The sequence below is a fragment of the Schistocerca gregaria genome, chromosome 4 (genome assembly GCF_023897955.1).
Source record: "Schistocerca gregaria isolate iqSchGreg1 chromosome 4, iqSchGreg1.2, whole genome shotgun sequence".
NCBI lineage: Eukaryota > Metazoa > Arthropoda > Insecta > Orthoptera > Acrididae > Schistocerca > Schistocerca gregaria.
In genome coordinates, this window is record NC_064923.1 from 468250680 (window position 1) to 468269827 (window position 19148).

The window sequence follows — 19148 nt, forward strand, 5'->3', positions numbered from 1 at the left end:
AACAGATGGAGGCCCATGTGAAATGTCCCTTTTGACAAAGTTCAGTGTTTTTACATAATACATGCAGATTTGAGTTTATTCTGATGTTGTGTTTGTGTATTCCACTATTTTTCTTGAGTTGGATTTAGTTGTCACTATGGGATTATTTAAAAATTTACAGTCTCAGGAATCTATAGACAGAGCAGTGGTAGGATCTCCAGCTTCATGAAGATGAGTTTGTTAGAGTTTGCTTCCATTAATGATCCTCATACCTCTTTTCTGGATTCTGAAAGTGCTCAGGACAGTTGTAGAATTTCCCCAGAATATCACCTCACATTTTAGGTGGACCTGTATGTACATGTAGTATGTATGTTTTACTGTTTTTTGGCTATCACATTATTTCAGCACATTCAGTGCATAGCAGCCAGTATTTATTCTGATATTTACTTTTTCAGTATGTTTATTCCCTTTCAGGTTATCTTGTACCCGCAGACTAGGAATTTGAGTACTCCATTAATAACAGTTGGTTGGTTTTTTTCTGTCACAAGTGGTTGAGAGGGGTTTTCTTGCATTTTTTTAAGAGTAAAAGTTCACGCAAACTGTCTTTTTAGTTTTGTTGATTAATTGTTGATTGTAGCCCAGCTGCTGAGATGTTCAGTAACCAAGTTAACAATTTACTGAACTGCATTTGTGTTCTCCCCTTTGAGGAGTACAGTTGTGTCATGTGCAGATATTATAGTTGTGTGTTCATCTACATTCAGATTCAGGTCATTAATATACAGTATGAATTGTAGAGATCCCAGTACTGTGTCACTCCCTGTTTAACAGTTTTAGTACTAGGTGGGATTTCAGTTATTGAAGTTGGTTGTTTGTTAGTGTATTTTGTGCCGACTTTCTGTGTGTGATTGCTTAAAAATGAGTTAGTTCATTTGTTTGCATGCTCTCTGATACCATACTGTTCAATTTTTTCCAGCCATATTTTGTGTCCGCTGTGTCAAAAATCTTTATTGGGTTGTATTGTATGTAACAGATCTAGTATCATATTAATGCAGTCATATACTGCCGTTTCTGTAAATTTATTGTTTTTATATCCATGTTGGGTTAAACGCAGTAAACTTTTTTTTTATCTATGAAGCCAGTCAGTTTATTATGTACAATTTTTCCAAATACCTTAGAAAAAAAGGATGAAATTATGATAGGTCATAGTTGTTCATGTCCTTATCATCGCTTTTTTTGAAAACAAGGATTGCTTTAGAATGTTTCAGTGCTTCTGGGAAAGTACCTGCCAGGAAAGACCAGTAACAGAGATGAGTTAGTGGTTCAGCAATATTATACATACAACCTTAGATGATAGTTGCTAGAATACCATCAATTCCAGCTTAATAAGAATTTTTCAACTCTTTGATGGCTTTTGCAACATCCTTTATAATGATTGTAGTAATGAATATTGACTCTGTCTGTGTATGATTTTTCTGGTTTGCTGGTTCTGTTTCGTATTTGGATTATTATTCACCAATTTTTTGGCAATGCTCAAAAAGAATTTGTTGATTATGTTCTTCACAGCTTCAGAGTTAGATATCAATTCATTATAGTGTTTAATTTCTATATTTGTGCATATAATTTTGTTTTCCCCTCTTTCCCTTTTCATAATATTCCACTTTGCTTTTACTTTTATGTTTGGATTGTCTGTCAGCAGTATTATAGATTTTGGTTTCCGAAGGTAATTACTGGTCATCAGTTCTTCTCATAATTTGTTGGTTTTCTGTTTTTTTTTTGCTTTTCTTAGTGTTTTAAGTATTTATGTTGTCATGGGATAGGTGCTGATTAACTGCTATATCTTAAATAGACTATTCTTTCTTACACAGGCAATAAATGAAGCCTTAACGTTCACATATGATGTTGTGGAAGGAAAGAAAAGGGCAGCGAAAAATGAAAATGAGATTATGTATCGTGAAGAGGTCCCACCCTTGGACATTCTTTCAGAGGTTAAAGGTGCACCTCTTGTAAAAGGCATTATGTTTAATGTTAGTGATCCAGAAGTAACAGGATCTGACATATTTGCTCGTTTAATGCCGATAAAAGCACATGAAGTATCTTCATTATCCAGGTAATATGATGGCATAAAAGTGTGCATTCTGCTTGAAATGGACATAGAGCTCCATAGTTAGTGTTGGTTATATGTCTTTTAAAAAAGGCCTTTCATTAATAGCCATTTGGCAATTGAAATACAGTTTTCAGCTGTTGTATTTATTAGTAAATGTACAACGGCACCTGCTTGGCAACAAAGAATACCCACTGATACCAGCATTATAGCCACTCAATTTCATTTATTTTCCTTTGGTTTTTAGTCACACAAGTAAAGTCTGTTAGTGTTATAATCCAGTTAAAGAAATTAAGAAAGTGGGCTACTAACTTCAGCATGGCATGTTTCAAAATGACAGTTATCATATTTCACAATCCATAAGACTTATCAAATTGATACATTGAAATTAATATGTAGATGCCCCAAATCAATGTTGACTTCATCTTTAGTTCATGATGTGAATGGTAGAGCTGCATGCAAAATCTTAATTTATACTCTAGATAGTATATATAATATGTGTCTCTACAGTAGTTTCCTTTATGCCACCAAGTGCTGTATATGTTTCTGACAATACTGATTGTATCAATATCACTTCAAATTATGTCCATACTTTTATATGTTACCTTATTTCTCTATTTCTACCACTGCAATACTTCTACCTGGATCAGAATAGTGAAGTGATTGACAGCTAGTTTACAAGACAGCTATCATAGCAACAGCCAATCAGAGAATGTGCTTGGACTTGCTTTCTATTGTGATCACTACTGTCATGTCACACTGCTACCTCAGGCGTCAGTTGCCGTACGCAGCTGCAGACGGTTTTCAGCTGGTAACATAACACTCAGGATTTGTTTTCATTGTTTGCACTGCTTCACCATGTGCCATGTTTATTTTACATGGTGATGTGTTGTAAACTAATTTGCAAAAGTGAGCAGAAAATTCATAAGGCTATTATCAACCTTCTAAGCAAACCCAATAATGCACATTTATGGGCAGCATGTGAATATATCAGAACCAGAACCTCTCGGTTGTTGTTGCGTCAACCATATTCTGTAAACTGAGAAACCTGAACCAATTATATTGCTACCTCCCATTCTTGAGTGTTGATCACTTTGTTACTCTGATTGAGGTCTACATGATAAGCATGCCAATAGTAGTGACTGGTTCCTTGACCGACCATTTATCTTGCCTCTGGTTAAATGAACTCCTGACTGTACTTTTGTGTAACTTCTGCAGCTACTCACTCATCTTTTTGGAGGATCCCAACTGTATGAACTATACTCTTACTGTCTAAATCAGTTATGTAAGCTACTTCCTGTACAGATTAAGATATGTCTTCTAAGGATTGTATCAGAGGATCTTAGTCGACACTTACTTTCCGATACTCATCCCATATTGTATTTCTTTGAGCACTTGCTTTAGATACTTGATTATTATAGTTTGATTCTAGTGATGTACCATCTGTGTTCAAAACAAATTTAAATGTTCCTGGATATAAAACATCATTGAATTTGCAGTTCGCTGCCAGTCGTGGTACCATGCATAGATTTTTTTGTTATTCTTCCTGTATTTTGCAACAATTTGTCACTCTTTCAGATCATCCTGACCTACAAAAAGTCTAATATCTGCCAACATTTTCTTACAAGATACTCGTAGAAGATGTAATCATTGCCTACAGTATAATGTAGAAAGTGAAAATTCAAATTACAAAGAATTGCTGAATACTTCTTTATATCTTCGTGTGTTTTTTTGTGTCCTTGGTATGTTACCACAGAGAAAAGTGGGATTTGACATATTGAGACAGTGTCTTTTGTTAGACAACTTTCCTTTAGGGCAGTCACTTTTACTTCTTCTTTTCTGAGGACATTTGTGAGAACTGTTCCTTCTGTATTGATGAAGCCCTCTATATTTAAATGACTTATCTTTAGAATAAAATTATGGAAGGAGGTAAAGGCGACTGCGATACTTAAACTAGGGGGAACAGCAGATGATCCAAAGCACTTTAGTCCTCTCTCTACTATGTACAACCTAATAACTGTTCGAGAGGATATTACCCTTTTAATGTTACATTTCGAAAATGTGCTGCTGTAAACAAGCTGCTTTCAGGAAGAATAGAAGCTACTGTTAACAATAATTGTTGCAGACCACATATGTAGAAAGAGGCTTGCAAGATGCAGTGAAGACAGGAATAGTGCTACTGTTTCTACAGTCAGTGTATGACACAGTTTGGATCCAAGGGCTTGTAGGTAAACTTGCAAAAGTCATCAGATGCAAGCAAACACTGAAAAACCATGAAATATTTGCTTTTGGAGAGAACTTTCAGAGTGTCTAGAGATAAGATAAGCAGCGTCAGAACATTTTACAATGGCCTACCTCAAGGCTCAGTGCTTGTCCCCTTACTTATCAACTTTTATATATTGGATTTACCCCAGACACAGTCACATAAATTTGCCTATGCCGGTGATAGCTATTGCCACACAGTCAGTCATTTGAATAGCTAGAAGCTACTCTGAATAGTGATCTACATACTTTTTATAAGTGTTATACCAGATGGCTCTTGAAACCAAATCCTTTTAAATCTGCAAGTATTGTTTTTCATCTCAATAACAAAGAAGCTAACAGGAATCTCAGCCTTAAACTCAACAGAGCCAATTAAACATGAAAAAATCTCAAATACTTAGGAGTTAAACTTGATTGTACACTTTCATACAGGCACCATCTAGAATAAGTGAATCAGAAACTGTAATCCAGAAATTCTATACTAGCAAAAATTGGAAGGAAGCTCATTAGGAAGTAACACAAACACATTGCACACATCAGCATTGGTACTGGTACATAGTACTGCTGAATACTGAGCCCCAGTATTAACAATAAACAACCACACAAAAAAGTTGGTGAAGAGCTGAAGAATCATTGAAGATCATAACTGGATGACTGAAACTGACCCCCCACAACCTGGCTACCACTGCTAGCCAGTATTCAACCACAAAGCATAAGATGTAAAGCTGCGACAAAAAAGGAGCGGAAGCAGATATTAGACCAGTGCGTTCTCCCAATACTTCATGATTTACATGCAGAGAATTGACTGAAGTCAAGGACACCTCTCTGGGAAATAATCCAGTGATTAGAAGTTTTTGATGAAGAAAAGGATTGGCAGGAGCAAAGGCAAAGTAAACCCCACATAACAGATCCCTTATTAGTGATGTGACCAAACAAGTTCCTGGTTTTGACCTTTCAAGAACACTCTGGACAAGATTAAGTAGAAGGAATGGAACAGGTAACTGTAAAAGCTTAATGACAAAATCTGTGAGTGCAGTGAACTTTGAACTATGGAGCATACTTTGAATTGTGTAACTTATGGTTTCAAAGGAAGAGGATGTAGTGACATCCCCAGCATCTAGCAGTAGCTGAGTTGTCTTCAGTGTGCTATTTGACTTCAGTGTATATTTTACATCATTCTCTCTCTCTCTCTCTCTCTCTCTCTCTCTCTCTCTTTCTCTGTAGATTTGTGATGTTTTATGTATTCAGTTCAGATGTGTTATCTGTTTGCGTAGCATGTTGTTTATTTTAGTTCATTATGTTATTTGGTTATTTTTTAATTTTGTGGTGTATTATTTGTCAGCAGGCAAAATTGATTTATTTTATTTTGTAAATTGTCTTTGTCATGTTGAATTTGTGTGTGTGTGTATGTGTGTGTGTTTTGTATCAAAAGGAGAAATCACTTGCTAAAAGTGTAATGTTACAGGCAAAACAGGTGAACAGTAGCTGGGGTGAACCTGATAAAAAAGGAGTTTTTTTAAAAATATTATTCATTTACTTGCAGTGATATAGTGGTTCAAATCTGAAGTGTTAACGGTACAACCTTAGTGATGGTATATTCACATGTTAATTTATTTTTAATTCATAATTGAGCTTATTATTTTAATTTAATTGTTAATCTGCTTAACCTTACAAGGTGGGATGAAACCAATCACAGATTTATTTTTAGTATACAATAATAGATACAGACTTCCAGTGAAGTGAATCTGATAACCATTCCGAACTAAAGAAGAAAATTAGTATCTTTACAACAGTGTATTAAATTTTCTAGTCTAAACACTTTTCATAGGTACACTAAATTCCAACATTACTGCTACAGAAACACTTGTTTCAGGAAAGTTGACAAACAAATTTCAATGTCAGTAATTCTGTGATGATATCAGCGTGAAAGATACTTACTTAATATCATAATCTATCTGATCAAAATAGTAGTAGTAGCATTTTTCATCCGTAAGTCTCTTTTTACAAGGATATAGGACATTTCAAAGTATTTACAAATTCATTAAAAACAAAGATTCCAAGACTTACCAAGCGGGAAAGCGCCGGCAGACAGGCACATGAACAAAACACACACACAGAATTACGAGCTTTCGCAACTGGCAGTTGCTTCGTCAGGAAAGAGGGAAGGAGAGGGAAAAATGAAAGGATGTGGGTTTTAAGGGAGAGGGTAAGGAGTCATTCCAATCACGGGAACGGAAAGACTTCCCTTAGGGGAAAAAAAGGACAGGTGTACACTCGCACACACACACACACACACATATCCATCCGCACATACACAGACACAAGCAGACATATGGGCCTTTAAATATGTCTGCTTGTGTCTGTGTATGTGCGGATGGATATGTGTGTGTGTGTGCGAGTGTACACCTGTCCTTTTTTTCCCCTAAGGGAAGTCTTTCCGCTCCCGGGATTGGAATGACTCCTTACCCTCTCCCTTAAAACCCACATCCTTTCATTTTTTCCCTCTCCTTCCCTCTTTCCTGACGAAGCAACTGCCAGTTGCGAAAGCTCGTAATTCTGTGTGTGTGTTTGTGTGTTTTGTTCATGTGCCTGTCTGCCGGCGCTTTCCCGCTTGGTAAGTCTTGGAATCTTTGTTTTTAATATATTTTTCCCATGTGGAAGTTTCTTTCTATTTTATTTACATCATCATTATTTACAAAATCAGATCAATTTAAAATAAGCTAATTCGTATTCACATATATTTACAGATTTCTAGTTGGAGACAATCATTAAATTTACTCCTGGTATACAATACTTTTTTTGCAAATAACTTATACACACACACACACACACACACACACACACACACACACACACTGGTGATGTATGGGCCATTTTCTGTACTGCAGCTTCCCATTTGTTATCCTGAAAAGCTGAGTTAGCATCCAGTTTGTGGAATGGAGTTCCATGCTTTTTGCATTTGTTTGGTCAGTACAGGGACAGTTAATGCTGTTTGTTGATAACAGTGCAGTTGTAATCTGTTGATATTCTATATATGCTGAATTGGAGACAGATCGGGTGATCGTGAAGTCCAGGGCAACATGTGTATACACTGTAGAGCATGTTGGGTTACAAGAGTGGTAGGTGGATGAGTGTTATCCTGTTGGGAAACATCCTGTAGAATGCTGTTCATGAATGGCAGCACAAGAGGCTAAATCACCAGACTGACATAAAAATTTGCAGTCAGTGTGCAGGCGATAAACCTGAGAGTGCTCCTCGCACTCCGGAAGATAACTCAAGGTGTAGGTCCAGTGTGTCTAGCATGCAGACAGGTTGGTTGCAGGTCCTCAACTGATCTACTTCTAACCAACACACAGCCATCACTGGCTTTGAGGCAGAACCAGCTTTCATCAGAAAACACAACAAACCTCCACCCTGCTGTCCAATGAGCTCTCGCTTGACATCACTCGAGTCACAGATGGTGGTGGTTTGGGGTCAGTGAAATGCATGCTACAGGGTTTCAGGCTTGGAACTGTCCTTGAGTAACCAATTTGTTACAATTTATTGTGTCATTGTGGTGTCAGATGCTGTTATAAAATTGTTGCTCCAGATGCAGTATGATGCACTAGAGCCATATGCTGAACACAGTGGTCTTCCATCTCAGTAGTGCAATGTGGCCGTCCAGAGTCTGGTCTTCTTGCGACTGTTCATTCTCATGATGACTGCTGCCAAGTCTAAATTCCTGCCAAGTCTTTCTACAGTATTGCAGAAGAAACATCCAGCTTCTCGTTGCCATATTACATAACCTTGTTCAAACACAGTGAGGTTTTGATAATAGTGTTGTTGCGTTGAAGGCATTCTTGACGAACACCAACTTACCGCACCCAGTCTCAAAGGTAACTAATGCTCACAACCATTACAGTGTGTATTTAAAGTAAACCTGGTTTGCATTATCATAGTGGTATTATTAGTGCCACTCTCATGTGACCCATGTGAAATTTGAATAGACATCTTTCAAATGTGGAAACACACCTGTTATCTGGATGCTATATCATGGCAGTTTTAGGTGGGACGTGTTTTGAACTATGGTTGTGTAAGACACCAGTAGAAGTTGGGCCTGAACTATGCCTGCCAACCACAGCAAACAGTTGAGCTGTAGCTACTGCAAAATGCTTTGTGTGCTCCAATTTGCTTTGTGTTTGAATTGCTTTTTTTCTCTTCTTATTTTGAAATGAGTGAAGAGACTACTCTTGGTGCATTTTTCTCTTCTTATTTTGAAATGAGTGAAGAGACTACTCTTGGTGCATAAATGGATTCAAATATGACTCTCACCACAACAAAAGGAAACAACAATCCTTAAGAACCATTATATCAGTTCTGCTTTTGTTTAAGCCCAGAACGTAGGATGGTAGCCCGTCAAGATGGAGACAGGGCTTCTTCCCCCACACCACTCCTCTTCCCTCGTGCAGTCTAAGATCTTGTTTATGGTCATGGCTGGCTTCCATGATATACTGTCTGCATAATACCAACATTTTTTTGTCACACAACTCCTTCTCGATGTTGTTATTTTTTTTCTGTCAGTGTAGTTTGAAACCAGCCATAAAAAAAAAAAATTGCAGTCGAAGATTACTTTATATTCTTCAAGTCCCATCAAAGGCATAAAAAAAGGGTAGGGCCTCTCTTGCATTTGATCTGAGTGACCTGTCCCTTCTCTCCAACCTTCCCAGTTCTATATCACTTCCATCCATAAGAAATGAATTGACTTTCCAAAAGCTAGGAAAAGCTTTCACCTACTGTTAATATGTGTATTGGGAATCCTGCAATTTCACCTCATGGAAGCATTCTGTCTTCTTATAATTTTGCTGTTTGTAGTAAGACATATAACAAACATCTATTATCCATGCTCTATGTACTCCTGTTTCAGCAGTTGACAGTCAATAGTATGACTAGATTCACTGGATGAGATATTGTTGACCGCTTTAAAAGAGCACACTTGTCACTTTGCATTGCAGCAAATGGTATAGAACTGGTACTAGGTTGTTTTGTGGTTTAGATGCATTATAAATAAACACAAATGACCCATTGTATAAGATCACCATCAGAATACTGCTGATGGTCCTTACAGTATTGTTTATCATAATTTCATCATCTATTCATGGCACCAAATTAGATCACAAGTTTTGTATGGATTATAGATTATTTTGGAGTGATAGACATATTTGGTGATGATTGGTAGATTGAAACTGGTCATAAAATTAATGAAAATGTTTTGCAATCAAAGGCTGTTTTACATGTATTGTACAAGTTTTATATATTGAGTTGCTATGTCGACCACATTTCCTCTATGACTAATATGGTGCAGGAAAACCATTGACATCAAAATAGCTACCAGTCATCTTGAAATAGATAAATACAGGTCTTGTATAATAAGAGGAATCTTATACCATTCTTCCTGCAAAATAGTGTCAAGTTCAGTTAATGATTATGGAAGTGGATAGCAATTGTGCACTCTTTTCTCCAAAGTGGACCACAAAGGCTGAATAATACTGAGATCTGGCAATTGTGGAGCCAGGGGAGATGCGACATTTCATCCTCATGCTCACAAAATCAGTCCTGGATGATGCAAGATGTGTGAACAGGGGCTGTGTTGTCTTGGAACATAGCACCATCATTGGTAACAAAGTTTGTACCATGGCATGGACCTGATCAGCCAAATTGGTCACATAATACTTGGCAGTAATATGACCTTGTGGAGTAACTATGGGGCCTATGGAATAAAACACTGTGGTTACCCAAATCATCATGGAACCTCCACCATGTTTCACTCTTGGGATATGAAATTGACCACTAGTTGGAATCAGTGTGAAATGAGATTCATCTGACTAAGTAACATTCTTCCATTGCTTCATAGTTCAGGTTTTATGGCTATGGCACTACATTTTTTTGTTTCAGGCATCTGCATCATTGATGTGTGGTTTTGAATTTCCAGCTCAGCCTGCAGTTCCCATCTTATGGAGCTCTATTTGTGTTATTTTGGAGCTGAAAGTGTGTCATGATGTTTTCCTGTTTTCCCTGATACATGATATGAATCTTCGATATGGTGCCTCTTGAAACATTTTGACTACCTTGATTATGGAAGCACCCACCATGTGAGCACCAGCAATTTGCCCATGTTTGAATTCACTTAGCTCTTACAACTACACAGAACACTGTTCAGACCATGACTGGCACTTGCAATGTATTGAGGATATTGCACAGATGCTGTTCATAATTGAGTACAACAGTGCAACCTCCAGGCTTGGTTAGCACCTGCATTTATGTTCAGTCATGCATTCTGATGATTATTTCATATTTTTGTCCACTCCCTGTATGTCATTTCACACCAGAAACTCTGCCAGTGTAGTTTATTTTGTATGATGTTTGACATAGGTGAAATCCAGTGGTGATAAATCTGGAGAAAACTGAATCATGTCTCATTGTTCCACCCACTAATTTGGAAATTTGTCAAGAATGTAAGCTCGTATGACTCAGTGACACTTTTAGTTGAAAGTACAATTCATAATTTCTAATGCATGTAGAAATGGGACATAAGACAAATATATTACATGTTCAAACAATGGAAATCCAGGTCTTAATATCAACAATGCAGGAAAATGTAGATTGGTATTTATTGTAAAGACGACATGTTAAGTTGCAAACAGGCACAAGTAAAAGATACTGACACATAAGTGTTCATCCACAGCCTTCGCCAGGAAAAAGAAACACACACCATTCATTCACACAAGCAAGCACACCTTGTGCACACATGACTGCGGACTCTGGCAGCTCAGCCCAGAATGCAGCTGTCATGTGGATTGAAAGCAGCAATCTATGAGGGATGGGGAAGGGAAGAGATAGCAATGTACATGTGGAGGGAGAGAGGAACACTGGCAGAGCGTGCAGGGACTAGGCTGCCAACAGTCACAACATCAGGAGACTGTGGGGCATGGAAACAGGGAAAATGGAGTAAGAAAGGAGAGGCATGGGGAAAGATGGGGGGGGGGGGGGGGGGGGGGGGGGGAGAGCATGGAAATAGGGAAAAACGAAGTGAGAAAGGAGAGGCATGGGGAAAGATGAGGGGGGTGGGAGGGAGAGGTGCTTTGGCAGAGGGTGGCACACAATGAGAGATAGGAGAAGAGAATGAGTAGGAGATGATAGGACAGTGAGGTTGGAAACTGTTGCATAGAAGGAGTGGGGCAGTATATTACTGTAAGTTGGGGCCAGGATAATTAGGGGAGCAGAGAATGTGTCATAAGGATAACTCCTATCTGCACAGTTCAGAAAAGCTGGTGGCGGAGGGGAGGATCCAGTTGGCTCGGGAAGTGAAGCAGCCATTGAAATAAAGCGTGCTTTGTTCAGCTGCATGTTGTAGCACAGGGTGGTCTACTTTGCTCTTGGCCACAGTTTGGCAGTGGTCATTCATCCTGATGGACAGCTGGTTGGTAGTCACATCAATATAAAAAAGCTGTGATTTAACTGCAGCAGAACTGGTATATGACATGGCTGCTCTCACAGGTGGCCAGCCTTTGATGGGGTATGGTCTTGCACCTGGGTCTTCCACAGGGATATGGTTCTTGTGGCAAAGGACTGGGAGTGAGAGTGGCATAGTGACATAGGGATGGACTAGGATTTGTGGAGGTTGGATGGATGACAGAAAACCGCTTTAGGAGGCAATGAAAGGATCTCGAGTAGGATATCACGTGTTTTAGGGCATGATGATATGTAATGAAAGCCCTGGTGAAGGATGTGTTTCAGTTGTTCCAGCCCGGGGTGGTATTGGATGATGAAGGGGGCACCCCATTGTGGCTTTTTCTTGGGGATGGTGGGAGGATTGGAGATGTGAGGAGGAATTGCATAGGAGATCTGTTTGTGAATAGGTCTGGTGTGTAGTGCCTGTTTGTGAAGGTGTTGGTGAGACTCTCAGCATACTGGGCAATAGAGTACTTGTCATAGCAGATATGGCAACTTTGGGTGGCCAGGCTGTATGGAAGGGATTTGTTGGTGTGAAAGGTAGGACAGCTGATGAAATGCAGGTACTATTGGTAGCTGTTGGGTTTAAGTGGGCAGAGGTGTGAATGGAGCCATCAGAGAGGGGGAGGTCAATGTCTAGGAAGGTTCCCACTGGGGTAAGGATGATCAGGTGAAGTAGGTGGGAAAGAAGATATTGAGGTTGTGAAGGAATGAAGATAGGGTGTCTTGGCCCTGAGTTGAGATCATGAAGATCTCATCAGTGAACCTGAACTAGACTAGGGGTTTGACATTTTGCGAGGCTAGGAGGGTTCCTCTAGATGGCTCATAAACAGGCTCCTCCCTGCAGCTTGACGTGTCATCTTTGTAGTAAGTAGCAATCCATCCTTTCCTACATTGTTGGCATTACACATTCAGATGTGTTTGGATCTGCATTGAATACAGTGTATCAAAACACATATTTTTTGTGTGAAGTCCTCATCTTCTTGCACAATGTTCGGAAACAGTTCACTGTTCTACTAATGTCTCATTAAATGCCTACAAAAATATCAAAATTATGCTGTTTTAAGAATGCTGTGTGTGACGATTCTACTGAAATGCCTCAGTGGATTCTTTTAGGTAATATTTGGTGTTATATATGCACAGTTTTTCAACATTCTAGTTGAGGAAGCTGGGTTTGTTGCTCTGTGAAGTCTGCCAGATGCTATGTCATGTGCACCACAAATTTTGAACTTATAAAGAGTGCATAAAATTGTTAGTTAGTTTGGTAGTCTGTTCCACAGCTATGTCTCCATTTTATTTAAAATTTGACAACATTTTGTGTTTTGTAACATTAATTTAAAATTTTGTTTCTTTTTTCTATCAATAATCTTGACTTTTATTTATTGCCTTACAACTCCAACAGCAACACTAGTGAAATCCTTAAAAAAGTGTCATGCTACATATTTATTTATAGTAGTTCCTACATCTGAAGGTACTACATAGATATTATCTTTTAAAGTCCGTACAAATTCATTTTGCATCCTCGGTAAAGGGATGACAGTTATCCTGTATATTAATAGACATGTAACACTCTTGTCTCTTTCCATCCCCATTATTTAGTGTGTGTGTGCGTTGGGGGGGGGGGGGGTACTGGGGGGGGGGGGTGGTTGGGTGGGTGGTTGGTTGGTTGGGTAGGTGGGTGGCTGAGTGGGTGTTGTGCACTCATTTGTGCATATGCGGGAGCAAAATATTTCTTATAACAACTGGATTTTAAAAATGTCTTTTACAGTGAAGCGGAAGTGAAACTGTTGCGAAAAGTTGGTACTGTTATTGATGAGGATGACAAAGAATTGTCTGTGTTGATGACCTCACTTCAGCTTGACTATTCGAAGCAGCCTTCAGAGCCAGAATCACTTTCACAGGTATGTTTGGAAAGAATGTACCAGACTATAGTGTTACTAGGTGCTATTCGTAATTAGACTATAGTGTTGCCTCTTTAAGACAGCAATCTGCTGCAAGTATAAACAAATGAGAGCCTACACATTAGAGGAAAGAGGAGTGGTGAGGGGGAGAAGCCCAGTCTCTCCATCGCAGGGCTGGCAGTCTGCATCCGTTAATCAGTGCATGTGTGAGAGTAAGTGTAACATGTGGTCATAGGGATCGCCAATGCCGTCTGGTGTCAGAGGAGTCATACCTGAACTCTAGGATGAAGCAGTATTAATCTCATCACTCATCTAAAATTAAGAAAACAAAACAATGTACAATGCACAAATGCACACATTTGGTAACACCTAACATGCAGTATCTTACTTGAGTTGACAGTGTCATAGAGGTAGTTCATTCCCAACGTCTTCTGGTATCTTACATAACCGTACTGCAAAATATCCCCACCTAAAACTGTTACATTAAATTGTCCACATATTACCTCTTTTTTCTTTAAAAAGAAGTGTGTAAAAGTGATTTTTAAGCCTCAAGTTTTTATTTCTAATAAATTCGATTTTGAAATATAATACAAGGGGGAAGTGCATTTTATGGGGATTTATCGTGCCTTGTAACAGAAGATTTTCCTGTAAGGTCTTTGCAGCAGGTACTTTGGAATTTAAGAAAATTTGCATAATCAGTGGAATATAGCTACATTTTCAGATTGAGTGACTGGATTCTAATTGTTTTTTCTTTTTGTTTTTTTTTTCATACTTAGCCTTTAGTAGAAAATTATGAAAACTATAAAGGGATGTTACTTAATTTAATTATAAAAAATTAACGTTCTGTATTTTTGGTTTTTGATTAGCACAGATTTTGTTAGGAGTTATTGGATTATTTTTCAAGACTACATAAATTTCTTGCATAACAGTAGAATTTGATTAACACTAAGTGAAACCATAATTGAAAGCACAATACACATACTCTCATCATGGAATTTGAGTGACCTACCTTTCCCTTTTAAACCTTCACCATCCTATCCTTCTCTTGTCCCCAAGAAAGGAACTAATATTTCCAAAACACATGATAGTTTCCTTGTACACTTGTGTGTGTGTGTGTGTGTGTGTGTGTGTGTGTGTGTGTGTATGTTTGTTTGTTGTCAGATAAGAATTGCCTTTGGAGGGTAATTACTAGCCTGGAATTCTCTCACATAATTTTCTAGTACAATTTCTGCAATTGGTGTGCTTTGGCAACACTAGAGGATTACTCTAGTGGAATAAGAAATGTCAAAGCAAAAATTATAGTATAGCTCTATCGTCTATTTTATTAATTACATTTAATCCTATTAAACGTCCACATTTATCCTTGTTTCCTCTGGAAGCCCTCTCATCTACCCTCTTCTTTGCAAACGTGCACTACTTAACCTAAAAAGGTGAGATTATGGATTGGCCCTCTAATTTTCTTCATACTTGTAGAATATGTAAAATATTTCAATGCTGTTGCCTGTAGCTCAAAGTGTAGCATGTAACTCTTGTAATTTCAAAATTGATGGTTCAGTTCTTGCCAGTAGCAACTTTTTTTGCTTTTATTTGAATTCTGTAACCATTATCAAATGGAATTTTTAATGATAAAATACTGATTTATAATTTCTTAATAAAATAACACTTTTGAATACTACTAAACACATGAAAATGTGAGTATCCATAAATTTAAATTTGACAGAACATCAAATAAAAAATATATTTCTTTAATTTCTAGAGATTGAACAATTTTATTGATATAAATGCAATTCTTTTCACTTAACAGTAAGACTTAAAAAAAAACTGATTCAATACGCGTTAATTAACATTTCAGTCTGATAATGGACATACAACGTAAATAATAATAATAATAATAATAATAATAATAATAATAATAATAATAAATTACTGCTTTTGAGAACTGAACGAGTGACTTCATGTTTAAAATAACCAGAAGCTTTGCACTGAGCTACAGGTGGCTATTGTAAGATATTCTAAATGTTTTGTAATTAACAGTGCTCAGAAAGCGTCATTATGTGACTACTTGCTTTAGGAAATTAATGTCTGGACACTGGTCTTAAAATCCTATATAAGTGAAGAAAATTGAGGTGAGGGTAGTCTGTCAAGACCCCTTGTGAGATCTAACAGTGGCTTGGTGCTCATTTCACTCAATCAAAGAGATGAAGAAAAAAAGAGGAGCATCATTTGAATAATGGTACTGATGTTAAAAAAAGGCTTGAAAAGTAAAGCTGTGAGTTACACAAGCTTATCTGCCTCTTGCCTAATAATTTATAAAAATGAAACTTCAGCTTAACAATACACAAAGAAATGAATACGTGTAAACAGCTATGCCTATTTAACTGATTAAAAATTGATTGAAAAACATGTTCATTATCACAAAATGCACTGCATACATTCACCATTACTTTTTATTTGATCCGTGACATCTTCCTGAAAACAAAATTATAAAAAATCTAGAGTAGGCTATAGAACAAATAAATAACTTTGACAACTAGTGTATTTCTCATTTAATTTGTACCATTTGCTGGCTTAACCTAAAATCCACTATGGATGTTAGTAAATTAAAAGTATGTTTATTTGATTCTACACTGAAGTTTCTCATTTGTCAACTTTTTGGCAATGAATCAGCAATAGTCATTTCAAATGCAGCTACTTTGTGATTGTCTGGTACGTAGGGTGAATTCAGTGTCATGATGTACATGTTTTTTCATAATATATTTTCATATCTTATATAGGAAGCAACAATATCAACACACTCAATCTTGTCTGGTGGAACTTCAACAAGTAATGAAAAGATGATGATAACACAACAGACAGAAGCTGATCATTCTGACCATGCAATTAATGAGGCCATGGATTTTTCCATGTCAAATTAAAATTAAGAATGAAAAACTTAACTGAAAAGCCTTTCAAGTTTTTCATAAGTACATAAGACTGGAAGTGTAAATATGTATTTTATAACTTAATGTGAACAGTAGGATGCCAGTGGTTGTGTATGTGTAAAGATGGAGCTAAATGATATCATTGCCTTAGATTTATTGTGTAACCACTTGGTGGTGATACAAAGAAATGCCTCAAAACATAATTGTATAATGTGTGTGTGTGTGTGTGTGTGTGTGTGTGTGTGTGTGTGTGGTGGTGGTGGTGGTGGGTGACAATGTGCACATGCATTCTTGCCTGTGAGCAAGCATGTAGGGTTGAATGGAGGCTGTATGCAAAGAAATACTGAAAGTAATTTTACTTTCTGATGTCTTTTACATTGTTTTGTATGATATTGTTTTAAAATCAAAACTAAATATTGTAATTTTGTATTACACAATATAATTGTAAATCATACTCAAGTAGATAAGGTATTGTCATAATATCTTTACAGAAGTTGTGTCTGCTGTTTTAACTATAGATTCCAGAAAAAGCCTTACATTTGCGCAGTTATTTACGCGTAAAAAATTGTTTCAAAATGAAATTTTAAATATTTTTATGCGTGAATGAATGTGAGGAGACAGTCACAAAACATTGTTAGTTACCTTTAAGAGAGAATGATTTTCTTCTTTAAGAGTACCAAGGAATGACAGTTCTCTAATAAATGTAATTTCAGGGTATGTTTTTACTTGTGGACAATATAATTGCCCAACATCTACAACAGAATTTATAAGTTATCCATTGCAAAGTTAGCAGAAGTCTTTAAACATTAGACTGAAGCTATTTTTAATGAAAACAATGGGTGAATACCTCACTATAAAGAAGTAATTTGGCATGAATCACATTAATGACTGGAAGTTAAATAATTATGTATCTAAAATTCATAGAGCTGAAACTGGGTAGAGGAACTGTCATCAGGAAGGCTGAGTTGAGTAGTGTGTTGAAGGTAACTAGAACAAACTGTAAAATGTCTTGTTTTTATTGACTGAAATTGAGATGCTAAGAAAGGAGAGACCACTGACAATGTCCTTCAGTACATCTTTATTGCTTATAGTGGAATTAATAAGAACTAAGAATGTAAAACTTGTATTTGTATTTTTTATTTGGTTCAGTAAATCTGAACCTACAGAACAGCACATCAGTTTTTTTAGCTCTGTCTTATAATTAAACCACTTTAACTAGAAAATTATAACTGAAAAGATGAGTAAATTAATGCTAATGGTTAAAGTCTACATGCTGCAAGTAGATACATTTACACAATATTTTTGTAAGTAATAAAAATGTGGCTTACAAATTTAACATTAACTTTCTTAGGCTCTCAAAGATTTTGGAGGAACTCTTCCAGACTATAGAAGCAATGTATTAATAGATATTCTTTTAATACTGCTTTAAATTTTTGACCATTTATTACTTTAATTTCTTTTGGGAACTAATTGTAAATATTTTACTGCAATGTAATGTTCCTTTTTGTACAAACTGGTCTTTATTTGGAGTGTATGAAAGTCAATTTTCTGTCTTGTGTTATGGTGATGAAGATTTTCATTTTCAAGGAGGGCAGTAAAATTTGTTATTGTGTATGTCATAATAAACATTGCACTTTCAAAGAGGTAAATACATGGAAGAGGAAGAAATCTCCTTCCTTTTAAATAATGGTCTGCAGTGTTTGTTCCTTTATATTCTGGACATGAGACTCACTTTATCCTTTGCATCCTGAAGAGTTTTAGACAGGAATGAGCTATCCCAGAAAGTGAACCCATACCTCAGAACAGAAAGTGTACTGGGATAGTAAGCAGTCATTAGACAGTCCTTATGACAATGGTTTTCAATCACTCCCATTAAATAGTACATGGTACTTAATCTCTTAAATATGCAATCAATGTGAGTATCCCACCTAAGTTTATTTTGAATTCAGATCTCCAGAAATTTTGTATTAGCTACACTTGCAATGTATGTGTCAGATATCTGAATAGTTATATCCTCTTCACTGTTTCTCTTGACACGAAAATTTAATGCTACTTTTTTACCTTTATTTTTTTATTAGTTTGTTTTGGCTGAACCAATTTACAACACTAGTTAGTATCTCAGATAGCGTTGTCTATAACATTTGTGCAGTCTTCTGATGGACTAAAATGCATGTGTCATCAGCAAACTGGATAGTGCTATGACACTGTTTGGTTAATGCTAAGTCATTTATATATATCAAAAATAGGATGGAACCCAGTATCGAGCACTGTGGTATGCCTTACTGTACTTATTTGTATTTAGAATAGTGCCTGGTTGCTTTTTATCTTCTTGAAATTGGATTTTTATTACTTGCTTTAGCCAGTAAGATATGATCTAAGCCAGTTGTTAGATGTACCTCTGATACAATACTATCAAGTTTCGGCAGCAGTAGGTTATAATCTATGATATCTAAGGCCTCAGACAGATCAAGGCATATTCCAGTTATTTTTTCTCCA

General features: G+C 36.8%; 1 protein-coding gene across 1 annotated transcript in view; it reads left to right on the forward strand.

Annotated features, from left to right (window-relative positions):
* Positions 1-18339, forward strand: part of LOC126267129 (tyrosine-protein phosphatase non-receptor type 23-like) — a 125778-nt gene extending 107439 nt beyond the window's left edge. The window contains exons 7-9 of the mRNA XM_049972051.1: positions 1845-2086; positions 13599-13731; positions 16506-18339. Coding sequence (XP_049828008.1) covers positions 1845-2086; positions 13599-13731; positions 16506-16646 — 516 coding nt within the window. The 3' untranslated portion in view covers positions 16647-18339. The remainder of the gene's footprint in view (positions 1-1844; positions 2087-13598; positions 13732-16505) is intronic.
* Positions 18340-19148: the final 809 nt, after the last annotated feature.